Source organism: Pristis pectinata, chromosome 19 (genome assembly GCF_009764475.1).
Source record: "Pristis pectinata isolate sPriPec2 chromosome 19, sPriPec2.1.pri, whole genome shotgun sequence".
NCBI lineage: Eukaryota > Metazoa > Chordata > Chondrichthyes > Rhinopristiformes > Pristidae > Pristis > Pristis pectinata.
This window is the reverse complement of record NC_067423.1, coordinates 3,634,900-3,649,205: the sequence shown is the minus strand read 5'-3', so window position 1 is coordinate 3,649,205 and position 14,306 is coordinate 3,634,900. Positions and strand designations below refer to the sequence as shown.

General features: G+C 46.4%; 1 protein-coding gene across 13 annotated transcripts in view; it reads right to left on the bottom strand.

Moving 5' to 3' along the window:
- The window catches only part of frmd4a (FERM domain containing 4A), a 562,285-nt gene that overhangs the window by 244,805 nt on the left and 303,174 nt on the right, over nt 1–14,306 (bottom strand). For all 13 annotated transcript variants that reach the window (XM_052034015.1, XM_052034013.1, XM_052034024.1 and 10 more), the window contains one exon: nt 7,467–7,532. In XM_052034015.1, the coding sequence (XP_051889975.1) occupies nt 7,467–7,532 (66 nt within the window). The remainder of the gene's footprint in view (nt 1–7,466; nt 7,533–14,306) is intronic.

Genomic DNA, 14,306 nt, shown 5'->3' with positions numbered 1-14,306 from the left:
CTCGACTTTGATGTACCTGGTTCAGCAGGAAAAGGCATCAAACCATTGAGAAGAGAAAAGTTCAAGCCTTTTTCCATCAAGACGTTGCCCCTTTAAAAAGAATCATGTGATCAAAGTCTGCTCTGCCTGTCTGTTGGTTGTTGGCGGACATCGGTACGACTGCCTTTGATTTGCTGTTTTTCTGTTGCTATGGGAGATAACGTCACAGAACATCATTCACTCGGTGGTGCCAGGCCCAGTGGCTGGATTAATGGAACAGATAGACACAAATAAAGAACAGCTGTGACGCAATATGACCCCAAGTCAACAGTGGAAGGACCCTGAGGTACCTTCCAGTTAAAATAAAGCAGCCCCATCCGTCAGTGAGATTCACATCAACACACTGGGTCCATTTTACACAGCTCCCTCAAGTGATTTGCTCCAAATATATATCTTGTTTCGGTCCAAAGCTATGCATCATTTCAAAATGCCTTCCCAAATCACAGAGGTACGTGATGCTTGTTCAACAAGTGCCTTGGGGTGCTTTCTGATGTTACAGGCCTGTATAAATATAGTCTGCTGTTCTAACGGGGAAGGACATAGGGTTCTGACTTAACACTGACACGCAGGCACATGTATGCATACCTATGTAAGCACACGTAGGCACAAACATACACACATGCACGCACACAAACACAAATGTGCATGTACAAGCTTATGCACACATACACACACATATACACACACACAAACCCTGTCTCAATCTTTCTCTCCTACACAAACCTCCATCTCTCTCTCTCACACACACACACACACCATTTCTCTCTCACACACACACACCATTTCTCTCTCTCACACACACACCATTTCTCTCTCTCACACACACACACAAACACACACACACACACACACACACACACACACACACCATTTCTCTCTCTCTCCCTCTCTCTCTCTCTCCCTCACACAAACACACAAGTAAAATGCTTGGAGACAAACTACTTTCAGCGTTTGGGGTGCTGGGACTGGGGACAGATTGGAACACTGGAGGCTGAGTTCAGGAGTAAAGTGGAACCATCTCAACACCGAGAGGGAGGGAGAGATTTGGAACCTCCTTGCTGCAAATTCCAGTGATGCTGAGTTAATCAATAATTATATTTCTGAGATTCATAGATTTTTGCTAACCCTAGTACAAAGGAATGGAGGGAAAAGGCATTTTTATTTAAAAATCCATAAATCTCAGAAAGGTAATTAATAATTAACTCAGCATCATTGGAGTTTGTAGAAAGGAGGGGTCCAAATGTCTGCCTCAATCACAGACGTGGGCATCGCTAACTGCCCTCACGGAGGTGCTGGGGATCCCCTCTGAACCACTGCAGTCGGTGTGGTGAACCTTGCAGCCTAACGGCATGAACTTTGAATTCTCCCACTTTAGGTAATTCCCCCCCCCCCCACCCCCACCAGGCCTCTTCTCTTCTTCCCATCCCTTTTTTCTACCTATTTTCCCCTCTCTCTCCTTACCTTTGACCCATCCCCCGGTGGATCTGCTCTCCCCTCCTCCCCCACACCTGCCCATCACTATCTCTTACCTGCATCTACCTATCACCACCCTGTGCCCACCCCGCCTCCCCTCTTTTGTCCACCCATCACTGCTCTGCTTTTCCCTCTAATATATCGGGCTTCCCCTTTTCCTACCTTCAGTCCTGAAGAAGGGTCCTGACCTGAAATGTTGACCGCCTGCTTTTCTCCACGGATGCTGCCTGGCCTGCTGAGTTCCTCCAGCATCATCGTGTTTTTCATCTAGATTCCGGCATCTGCGGTCCTTTGTTTCTCCGCATGGTGAAGGGACTGTTGGGTTGCCGATTAACTGGCAGAGCAGTCTAGAGGGGCAGAGTGGCCTCCTCCTGACCTGAGGTACAATATTAACTTGTGGAGAGAACTGTTTATTTCCCATCAGTTATAGGGTTGTGGACAGACACAGTCCAGAAACAGGCCCTTCAGCCCATGGGGTCTGTGCCAACCATCAAACACCCATTTACCTCATTAATCCCATTTTTTTTTCTCCCCACACTCCCATCAACTTCCCCCAGATTCTACCCCTCACCTACACACCAGGGGGAACTTACAGTGGCCAATTCACCTGACAACCTGCATTTTCTTGGGTTGTGGGGAGAAACCCACACATTCACAGGGAGAACATGCAAACTCCACACAGGCAGCATCATCTCGCAGCTTCCATCGGGCAGGAGGTACAGAAGCCTGAAGTCCCACACCACCAGGTTCAGGAACAGCTACTTCCCTTCAACCATTTGCTTCTTGAACCAGCCGGCACAACCCTAATCACTGCCTCAGTGTAGCAACACTATGATCATTTTGCACTACAATGAGCCTTGTTTCTTTTTTGTTTTTCTTGTAAAAATTAAGTATAATTTATGTTTATATTGGGAATGCTGCTTATCTGATGCTCTGTGCCTGTGATGCTGCTGCAAGTAAGTTTTTCATTGCACCTGTGCACACATGGACTTGTGCATCTGACATTAAACTCGACTTTGACTTTGATCTGAGGTTGAGATCGAACTTGGGTCTCTGTGGCTGTGAGAGTCAATCCGGGGGGGGGGAGTTGATTCTCATCAACTACCCCCACCCCCCACCCAGATTCTACCACCCACCTGGGGAGGTTACTAAGAAAATTGCTGAAGGCAAGGTGGTAGATGTGGTATACATGGATTTGAGCAATGCTTTTGACAAGGTCCCAAATGGTAGGTAGGTCCAGAAAGTTTGGGCACCTGGGGTCCAAGGTCTTTTGGCAAACTGGATCCAGAGTTGGCTTGGTGATAGGAAGCAGAGAAGTGGTGCACGGTTGTTTCTCTGAAGTCTGTAACAAGTTGTGGACCACAAGGTTACACTTCTTGTTGTTTGGCATACATATAAACGACTTGGAATTGGAATTGGTTTATTATTGTCACATGTGCTGAAGTACAGTGAAAAACTTGTCTAGGATGCCATTCGTACAGATCAATTCATTACACAGTGCATTGAGGTAGTACAGGGTAAAACAATTTAACAGAATGCAGAGTAAAGTGTCACAGCTTCAGAAAGTGCATTGCAGGTAGACAATAAGGTGCAAGGCCATAATGAGGTAGATTGTGAGGTCAAGAATCATGTGGTCTGATACGCAAATTTGACAACAACACGAAAATCGGTGGGGTTGGTTGCCCAAGGATACAGAGGGACAGATCAGCTGGAAAGTTGGGTGGAACGGTGGCAGATGGAAGGAAATCCAGACAAGTGTGAGGTGATGCACTTTGGCTTGTCTAATACTGGCAGGACTTATACAGTAAATGGGAGGGACCTTAGAAGCACTGATGAACCGAGGGACCTTGTGGTTCAACTTCATAGCTTCCTGAAAATGGCAACACAAGTGGACAGGAAAATGAAAAGCGTGTTTATCTAGCTTGCTTCCATAGGCAGGGGCATTGAGTATTGGTATTGAGACATCAGATTGCAGGTGTACAAGACATTGGTGCACAGTGAAAAACACGATGATGCTGGAGGAACTCAGCAGGCCAGGCAGCATCCGTGGAGAAAAGCAGACCCTGTCCTGAAGAAGGCTCCTGACCCAAAACGTTGACTGCCCTGCTTTTCTCCATGGATGCTGCCTGGCCTGCTGCGTTCCTCCAGCATCATCGTGTTTTTCATCTAGATTCCAGCATCTGCAGTCCTTTGTTTCTCTTATATTGTGTACAGTTCTGGTCACCACAGAACTGGATGTGGTAGCAATAGAGAGCGCGTGGAAGAGAATCACCAGGACGTTGCCTGGAACGGAGGGCTGTGGTTATGATTGGATAGGCTGGGTTTGTTCTCACTGGAGTGCAGGAGGCTGAGGGTGACCTTATAGAGGTTTATGGAATTATGAGGGGCATAGACAGGGAAGATGATCACAGTCTTTTCCCCAGGGTAGGGGAGTGTAAAACTGGAGGACATAGCTTTAAGGTGAGAGGGGAAAGATTTAAAGGGGACCTGAGGGGCAACTTTTTCACACAGAGGGCGGTGGTAGAAAAGATGTTAGGAGGTGGTACAATCATAGCACTTAAGCATTTGGACAGGTGAATGGGTAGGAAATGAATAGAGGGATAGGGGCCAAACGCAGACAAATGGGATTAGCATAGATCGGTTTCTTGGTCGGCATGGACGAGTTGGGCCGAATGGCCTGTTCCTGTGCTCTATGACTCTGTGACTAGAGGCCAATTAACCTACCAACCTGCACGTCTTTGGGATATGGACAGAAACCAGAGCACCCAGGGGGAAACCTACACCATCATAGGGAGGGCGTACAAACTCCACACAGACAGCACCGGGATTGAACCCGGGCCGCTGGAGGTGTGAGGTAGCAGCTCTCCCGGCCGTGCCATCCTGACGCCTGAAATAGCAGCGAAAATTCGATTTCAGAGAAAATTTTCATCATCGCTCCCCATTTCTCTTATTGAAGGCAGAATTCAGCCTGAGCAACTGCTGAGACCGATGGCGTGCGCGGCAGCCAAGAAAAAAAGAAATACCTGTATACAGAGTGGGTATTAAAACAAAATCATATTAAAGTAAACACAAGACTCACATTGTATTAAAGTGAGCTTGGTTGTCTTTTGAAAAGTGACACTGTTTGTGTCAGACTGCGTCACTGCAGGAGCTATTAAACTCTGAAACTGTAGGTCTTCCCAGCAGACACACTAGAAAAACACAGTAAATAAAGTCCCTGGAATGTCCTGTCAGTTACAGGGGTAATGACCAGGATTAATAACACAGAGAACTTACAGCCCAGTCAGTTCCGATAATTCAGAAGAGAGCAGAATGGGGAACAGTTTCCTGAGGATTAACATGACAACATTCTTTCTAAACAGAACTACGAGAATGGCAGGGTAGAAACCAATGCTACTTGACATTTTGCCAAAACAAGCTCTGCACTTAAAGACCACGGTCTCCTAGGACTTTGCAACAGAAAGGGAGCAGAGTTTTAAAACCAGGGCCCTTGTTCGTTGAAGAGGTTAAGTCATGGTGTTGTTAAGTGAGGCAAGTTAATTTCTGCAAATCATCTGTGACAGAGCACCCAGTCTGATGTGTGCTGGGCAAAGGGTCTTCTGACTACAGATCTTATCCGCTCGTTCAATGGCACTTCATTTCCATTTTAAAATAGAAAACTGCACTTCATTAACATTTAGTGTTAAAGGCAATTCCAAGATGCTGGGTAGATTCTGCACTGGTGTGTTTGAGTTGTGATTCTGTATGAACGAGATGTGTTTATACATCTGTGTCAGTTCATCTGTGGGTGGGTGTGTGCCTGTGTGTGTGTGTGTGTGTGGATACATGTTGTGTGTGTGTGTGTGTGTGTGTGTGTGTGGATACATGTTGTGCCTGTGTGTGTGTGCCAGTGTGTGCATGTGTGCCAGTGTGTGCCAGAGTGTGTGTGTGTGTGGATACATGTGTGTGTGTGTGTGTGTGTGGATACATGTTGTGCCTGTGTGTGTGTGCCAGTGTGTGCACGTGTGCCAGTGTGTGTGTGTGTGTGTGTGTGTGTGTGTGTGGATACATGTGTGTGTGTGTGTGTGGATACATGTTGTGCCTGTGTGTGTGTGCCAGTGTGTGCATGTGTGCCTGTGTGTGTGCCTGTGTGTGTGTGTGTGTGTGTGTGTGTGTGGACACATGTTGTGTGTGTGTGTGGATACATGTTCATTGTGTCCCACAGAGAGTATGTGAGCATGCTTGTGTGCATTCACACATGTATGTACATGTGTACGTGCATTGCTGCATGTATGGGCATGTTTATATGGGTGCGTGCCTGTGTGTTTGTGTGTGCACTTCTTGACAGCTTTAAAGGAAGGGAGAAACAGCGGTCTGGAGTTAATCGACCTCAATCTGCCAGGACTCCTCATGTCAAGAGCAGAGCAACACTCTCACTTTGAGAGATTTACCCACCTCTGTCTAAATGCAGCAGCAGCACAAAGGTCCAACCTTGTCACGGATGGAACACACTGGAAACCCCCAGAGTAAATACCACCACATTACGGACACACCTTCAGACATTTTACAACAGTGTCTGCTACAGCATCATTATAACATACTTGGCTTATTTACCAGCTTCCTAACATGTGTAGGCAGTGGAAACATCAGTGCATCTCTGCACTAAATATTTATTCATCAGTTTTTGCAAAGCTCCTCAAACTAATGAGTCTGTTAGAACAGACAACACATTTTTCTGCTCCCAAAATTGATGCCAATTAATACAATAGCTTTAAATAAATTAACTTTTAGCTGATTTAATACTACATACAGATTTTACCACCAGGGAAAGTATTTAAATGTTGTAGAGAGGTAAAATAATTCTGGGTTATAATAGCAGAGATATTCACAGTGTTTATGGTGGCTTGGCTTTATACAGAGAGTTGGCAGTGAATGGAGCCGTCCAGGCTCCAGGTTAAGGATAAGTTTTCCATAACACAGGTGAAATCCATTAACAGTTTGCCCGCTGATCTCAAATAAAGCAATTACCTGCAATTATAGACATCATGATGGGGTACTGGAGTGAAATATTTTGAGTGGGAGTGTAGGGGCAGGCTCTGTGAGGGAGGGAGTGGGTAGAGGGCTTGTGAAGGAGGTGGGAAGAAGGTCATTGAGGGTCGGGGATACAGTCTGTGGAGGGGAGTCAGGGAAAGAGGGTCTCTGTGGGGGATGTGTTGAGGGAGCTGGATAACTGTGAGGCTAGGATCACACTGGACTGAGTAACAAACTTGTAAGTTCCCGCACTCCTGGAACCTTACTTTAGAAAACTCCTTTATAAATGCCAAGATACCCAACAAACCACCTGTTGGCATGAATTCTCTGCACTACGGATCAGTAATGACCTGGTCCCCACCGCTGTCATCACTGTGTGAACTCAGCCATGTTACACTAATGTTATGTCAGCTTTTGACACGTCTCCTCACAAGGTGAAAAGACCACCCATTCTTAACGTGAGGTTGCTGCACATCTACCAACACACAGGCATGACGTTTCTCGATCCATTGACAGCATTTGGTCTGTGGGTTGTTTCCGATGGCAGTTACCTTGATAAGGACGGCAGAATCTGTCTCCTGAAGGACATCAGTGAACCAATTCAGACAGATTTTTAAAACCAATGCACTGTCCTCATGACATTTACTTAATTCCACAGGTGCCATAGAGAGATTTGAACTCGTCTCCGTGTCATTAGACCAGGCTTCCAGATGATTAGTCCAATAATGTAACCAACACACCAGTATATTGACTGCATTCATCAAATTATGTGCGTATATACATTTTACGGGAGTTTTCAACATTGTGTACAAGTGACTAGAGATGATATACAACTATAGATGTCCAAAGTCTTGATCAAGGTGTGTGCATAGGGATCCTGCTCCCAGGGGAAGAGTCAAAGGCCATACCCTTCACTAAATGCAATAGATGTTAAGTTCGCTCACCTGAACAAGAAGTTCCAGCTTCCTGTCATCCAGAAGGTGTACCTGACACCGACGGCCTTCCGACATCTGAAAGAGACCGCAAACATCTGTCAGATTGAAAGCTGGACAGCCAAGGAACCAGTGCTGGCAGCAGAACCCCAACAGCCCTCTGACCCACTCTGCCTTAGTTAGCCTTGGATGGATTCTCCTCGGGGACGGGTTGGCGTGGAACTCCACGGCACTGCGCACTGAAGACTCTGCATCTGCACTAACTGTGTCAGCTCGGACTACTTCTAACATAGCCAACTAAATGGGAGTCTGGCATCATCTCCACAGGAAATCCTTCGTAAAGCTGACTTCCGATACATGTCATACAGTCAGCACTGCACAATAAATTGGTCTGCAGTACCCTGCTCTAATGTGGAGCGTAACGGTAGATCCTCTGCACTCCTGGAGCTGGAGCTCTGCTGCATAGCATTAGTCGGTAAGAGCCACAGAAGGTGAATGTCAACAGCTCCTGCAGTGTGTGAATTCATCAGGCTACAAATGCGCCTTTGAATTTTTTTATATATACTTCAGCTGAAATAGAAACTAGAGTTGCCTCACTCGATTTGTCTTTTTCCCATTGATTCGATACCCAGCCATAATTCCTGCTTACTTTACAAACAGAAGGAAATTCCGCAGTGAGTCAATCCCAGCTGTACAGTCTCTGAGATCTCTTCCCTCACCGGTTCTGGCCTCCTGACTGGCCCCAGATTTAATCTCTGCACCTCTGGCAGCTGGGATGGATCGAACAACTCTCTCCTTACACTGCTCCCTCACAGACCCTCTCCCTTAACTCTCTTACCTTCTTCAAAATGGAACGTAAAACCAACCACTTTGACTGCGCTTTTGTTCGTGTCAAATAGTTTGAGCAACACTCCTGTGAAGCGTCCTGCTACATTGAAGGCATCAGTGCAACACACAATGTGCTGGGGGAACTCAGCGGGTCAGGCAGCATCTGTGGAAGGAAAGGGGCAGTGGAATTTTCGGGTCTTGACCCAAAACGTCGACTCTTCCTTTTCTCGCTGCCTGACCCACTGAGTTCCTCCAGCGCTTTGTGTGTTGCTCTAGATCCCAGCATCTGCAGTTTCTTGTGTCTGCAAAGAGCATCACTGTTTGTTTGGTTACCTCTGTCCTGCACTATAGGTCTGAATCTGTTTGCACTGATCTTAAGCTGAGCACCAGGGCACTTCAGGGGGAAACATCATTCAACAAAGCTCTGCATGCCTGGGTGGTCAGGGAATGTGAGACTGGATACTGGGGGAGCTCAGAGTTCATGGCCCTGGGTGTGATGTGTCACTGGGTACAATCACCAGGGCAGTGGCTACAAATCAGTCGTGCTTGCAAACCCCACTCCTTGAGAGAAAATTTCCAACTCAGTTTATACTTCACAGTAAATTACATAGAAATGAAGGCCATTCTGTCCACCTAACCTGTGCTTCACTCCCATCCAACGCTATCAGTACACCATTGGGAGTATCTACAGGAGGCGCTGCCTCAAGAAGGCAACATCCATCATCAAAGATCCCCACCATCCGGGCCGTGCCGTCTTCTCGCAGCTACCATCGGGCAGGAGGTACAGAAGCCTGAAGTCCCACACCACCAGGTTCAGGAACAGCTACTTCCCTTCAACCATTTGGTTCTTGAACCAACCTGCACAACCCTGATCACTACCTCAGTATAGCAACACCATGACCACTTTGCACTAAAATGGACTTGGTTGTTTTTTGTTCTAATTGTGTTGTCTTATAAAAATTGTGTATAATATGTTTAATTCATGTTTTTTCTTGTGAATGCTGCTTATCTGATGCTTTGTGCCTGTGATGCTGCTGTAAGTAAGCTTTTCACTGCACCTGTATATACATGTACTTGTGCACATGTCATAAACTCAACTTTGCAAAACACCTATATGGAACGGAGCATTGGGCTAAATCCTTAATATTCTATGCCATTCTGTGCACTGATGGATATCCAGTTAATGCCTTTGACCCTCAGGTGTTGACCCTGTAATCACTGTCTCTGCTGTACACTTCAACCTGTGGGAGAGCATCCCACACTCTCCTGACTCTCTGCGGGAAGCAGCTTTCCCCTGAGCTTCCATTAATTCCATAAATAGCAAATACCTAATGCACCAGCTGTGATTTGTAAATGTTGGCAATGACTTTTGCCTCCTTTTAACAGCAATTTAGTTCCGACAGACAAGGCAGAAAAAGAGACAGAAGTGCGGACAGTGTTCTTCAAAAATGAACCCAGTCCTGAATCTAAACGCTAAAATGCCAGGGCGACAATGGCTAACACGAGGGGGCATAATTTTAAGGTGATTGGAAGAAGGTATAAGGGGGATGTCAGGGGAAAGTTTTTTACACAGAGATTGGTGGGTGCGTGGAGGTTGTGGGGGCAGATACATTAGGGACATTTAAGAGACTCTTAGATAGCCACATGAATGATAGAGAAATGGGAGGGAAGGGTTAACATTTGGGAGGGAAGGGTTGGATAGATATTACAGCAGGACAAAATGTCAGCACAGCATTGTGGGCCGAAGGGCCTGTACTGTGCTATAATGTTCTATGTTCTATAAAACAACCCTAATGTCACGCCTTCTGAGAACCAAAGGCTTCAACCTAGGTCTTGCAGATTTTGGTTGCTGAAGGAATTGTAAAAATACTGGAAACATTCAGTGTCGCTCCTTCAGTGAAATGGACCATCTGCTTGTTACTACCTTGCTGTTTGTGGGACCTTGTTATGGGTTTACGACAACAGGGTCTACTCTTCAAGTGTAATGAAATTTCATGGTGCTAAAGAAATTCATGTCTTTGTTTCTGGCTACAACATGTGTTTGTCCAATCTTGCCTTGCCTGAACATAACACAACCTGGGCGAGCAGCAAATTCCTTCTATTGTTCTGGAGCTGATCCACTGGGAATTAACGAGGGGTTAACCACAACTTATAAATTGTCCTGTGAGAGGCAGACTGGATTCACAGCCGAGGGTGGAAGATTCCCAAAAAAACTTTGTTCTTATAAACCTTGGCTGTCTGTGGAAGTCTTTTATCTCACGCCCCACAAACTTAGTTCTCCTCCCACCAACCCCCATCCCTGGTGAAACTTCCGAGGGCAAGGTTTGTTATTGTTTGCATAGAAGAAATATGGATTGTTAGTTTGAGTTCTGATGGCTAGTCCTGAGCAACCTTTTCAGTGCATTACTTAAGGCAATCCACACGACAGTTCAAATACAACACTGGGCTCAGACTTCAGTCAAATACTCTGACTAAATATTTACTCAGTGCTTTTCAGAAAGAGTTCTGTCTGAGGAGTTCTGTTTGCACAGAAACGGCTGCGATGTCAAGCAGTTCTCTCAGTCTCCGGGGTTTGAGACTCACAATTTGCCGCAGTGACGAGAGGCTGGCCAGCATCGGTTTATGATCAATAGCAACTGAAGCAAAACCGAAGCAGCGTGGAAGGAGACCATTCAACTCACAGAATATATGATGGCCTATTTGAGGACCAACATAGTTGGTCCAATTCCCTGGTCCTTCAAGTTTCTGCAGTTGTTCCTCCTTCAAACGTTTATCCAATTCCTTATTGAGAATCAATATCCACCATCTTATAAGGCAGCCCATTCCCAATTCCAATGACCAACTGCATCAATATTCCCATTCCCAATCCCAATGACCCACTGCAACAATATTCCCATTCCCAGTCCCAATGACCAACTGCATCAATATTCCCATTCCCAATCCCAATGACCAGCTGCATCAGGAAGAATTTCCACATGAGCCCTCCGTCCTTTTGTTAAACCTTCTCTCATTGGATAGTTTCTTCTTGTTGACTTTCAGCCTAACTCCCTGATTTTCAACCCCTCAGTGAAACGTCCCCTCAGCCTCCCCCCTCAGAGTGAGAACAACCCCCGCTCCAGCAGCCTCCAGGTAATTGTGCAAACCTCCACCCCACAGCCAACCAGCAAATTGCCAAGTTTTTAATTCATTTCAGGTAGTGGAATTAACAGATGCTGAGCTCACTCACTCACACACACACACACACACACCCCACACAGACAGACACACAGACAGACACACACACACACACACACACACCACACAGACAGACAGACACACACACACAGACAGACAGACAAACACACACACACACACACACACACACACACACACACACACAGCGACAGTTCACTCACAAAAACAGTTACTCAAACCCCCTTTTTTTGGAAGGGGGTATAGAAAGCCCTAAAAATATTTTTCACTGTGTGATGTTGCAAGAAAGTTATTCACGATGTCCTGCACTCTACTGCTGAACTGAAGGGTTTATCAAACCTATAACACATACCTTAAAGTGAACATCTATAAAAGTTAAATATAATTGAAAACAAATATCCAATTCATGTCCCAAATTCACCTCTTTCAGTGCCAGCCGACTTCTGCAGCTGAAACAGAGTGTGCGCGTTACCTCACAGAGGGATGCTATGTACACTTCTCAAAAAGGAATTTTGCCAGTCAAGTCAAGTTTATTGTCATGTGCACAAGTACGGTGAGGTACAGGTATATTGAAAAACCTGGAGACACAGGAGACTGCAGCTGCTGGAATCTGGAGCAACACACAAAAAACTGGAGGAACTTCGGCTGTCCATCTTCCTCCACAGATGCTGCCTGACTCACTGAGTTCCTGCAGCTTTTTGTGTTTTACACAATGAAAAACTTGCAGCAGCATCACAGGCACATAGGTACAGACAACACACAGACATAAATTATACATAAATTATACAAGACAGTGGAGAGCGAGATAAAAAAAAGACTGTGCAAAAACAAGAGCTAAGTCCAAACAAAAAGACACAGTCAGAGACAAGTGAAGTAATCAGAGATCAGTGTGATCTGATTGGACGGTGGAGCAATCTCAAGGGCTGAATAGCCTTCTCCTGGTCCCATTTGCTGTGCCTTTTCCTTCATATTTTGGAATTTTTTTTTAGAAAATGAATCTGTCCTTCCTACTGGGATCTCCCCAAGGAAGTTCCTGAAGAGTCTCAAATCATCATGTCCAGATGAAGGGTCTCAGCCCAAAACATTGACTGTTTATTTCCCTCCACGGATGCCGCCTGACCTGCTGAGTTCCTCCAGCACTTTGCGTGTGTTGCTCCAGTTTCCAGCATCTGCAGAATCTCTTGTGTCTCAAGTCATCAGCATCGTGTTGGTTGAAGGGTGAGGTGTCTCTGATCTATTCTCCTTCACAAAGGAGCAAAGCAAGTGAGACTAACCATGCCCAACAGGACTTGAGCACAATCCCTGGGGGGCGGGAGACCATTCATCCCACTGAATGGCTCACAGATTAACACCATTCCCCCATTACTTCCCTCTGCAACCTATTCTCCCCACGTTCCCATCAACTCCCCCCCAGATTCTACCCCTCACCCACACATTAAGGGGCTATTTACAGCGGCCAATAAATCCCGGAGGAAACCCATGCAGGAGAACTCAAACTCCACACAGGGAGTGCCGGAGGTCGGGATTGAACCCGGGTCTCTGGAGCTGTGAGGCAGTGGCTCTACCCGCTGTGCCACTGGGCTGCCCCTCCAGTGAGGTTGGGATGCTCAGTCCAGCTCAGCACTTGCCCAGATTAGGAAGATTGCTCAGTACCACCGAGGACAGCGTGCCTGAGGGTTTTATATTCACGGCAATCACCTGTTGAACCAGGTCCCGAAAAAAATTCTTGGTTCCCCAGCTTGGATTGGGTCTTTCCAGCTGTGGTTGGTTGGGTTTGGACAGGCTGTGGTTGAGAAAGGTTTGGATTGGGTGCGGTCCAATTGGATTTGAGTTGGCTGTGGTCAGATCAGGCTCGGATTAGCTGCAGTTGGCCCCGGTTTGGGATAGGTTTTACTTTTATACCCACGCAGATCCCGGTGCTTGGTACTCCAGATAGCTGGCGAGACACCAGACACTCAGCTAACAGGCAGCTGCTATACAACAGTCTTCTGATGCTGACGTTCAGGGTCAAGGAGATCAGGTCAAAGGAGAGAGAAAAAGTGGCCATCCGGCTGTGAGGAAGATGCAAAGGATTGGATCGATGATACAAGCTTGCCTGGCCCCAGTGTGCATTCGCATTGGCTGTGTTGTGGACCAGGTGACCAGAGCATTGGAGATGCATTTCCCAGGGCAGCCATGTTGGAGAAGGATGATTCACATCACACCCAATTGATGGCTTTTGTGGGGCCAAAGGTGGCCATGTACAGAGGTCGATGCCCCACCCTGGATGTCTCTTTGAATCGTCATGTGTTGAAGATTATATCCATTGTGTCACAGAGTCTTACAGCACAGAAGTAGGCTCTTCAGCCCATCAAGTACCCATCTACACCACTCACATTTACCAGCACTTTGCTTGGCCTTCTATACCTTGGTGCTTCAAACACTTATCGAGATATTTCTTAAATGCTGTGTGTGCTTCAACATTCACATTACAATTACCCTCTGGGTGGAAATATTTTTAACTGGATCTCCTCGAAACCTCAGGCAACAAGGCTGGTATAGACGTATGGCTGAGGGCCTGTTTCTGTGCTGTACAACTTCATAGAACATTACAGCACAGCACTGGCCCTTCGGCCCACGATGTTGTGTCGACATTTTATCCTGCTCTAAGAGCTATCTAACCCTTCCCTCCCACATCGCCCTCCATTTCTCTATCATTCATGTGGCTATCTAATAGTCTCTTAAATGTCCCTAATGTATCTGCCCCCACAACCCCTGCCGGCAGTGTGTTCCAAGCACCCACCACTCTGCGTAAAAAACTTACCCCTGACATCCCCCTTATACCTTCCTCCA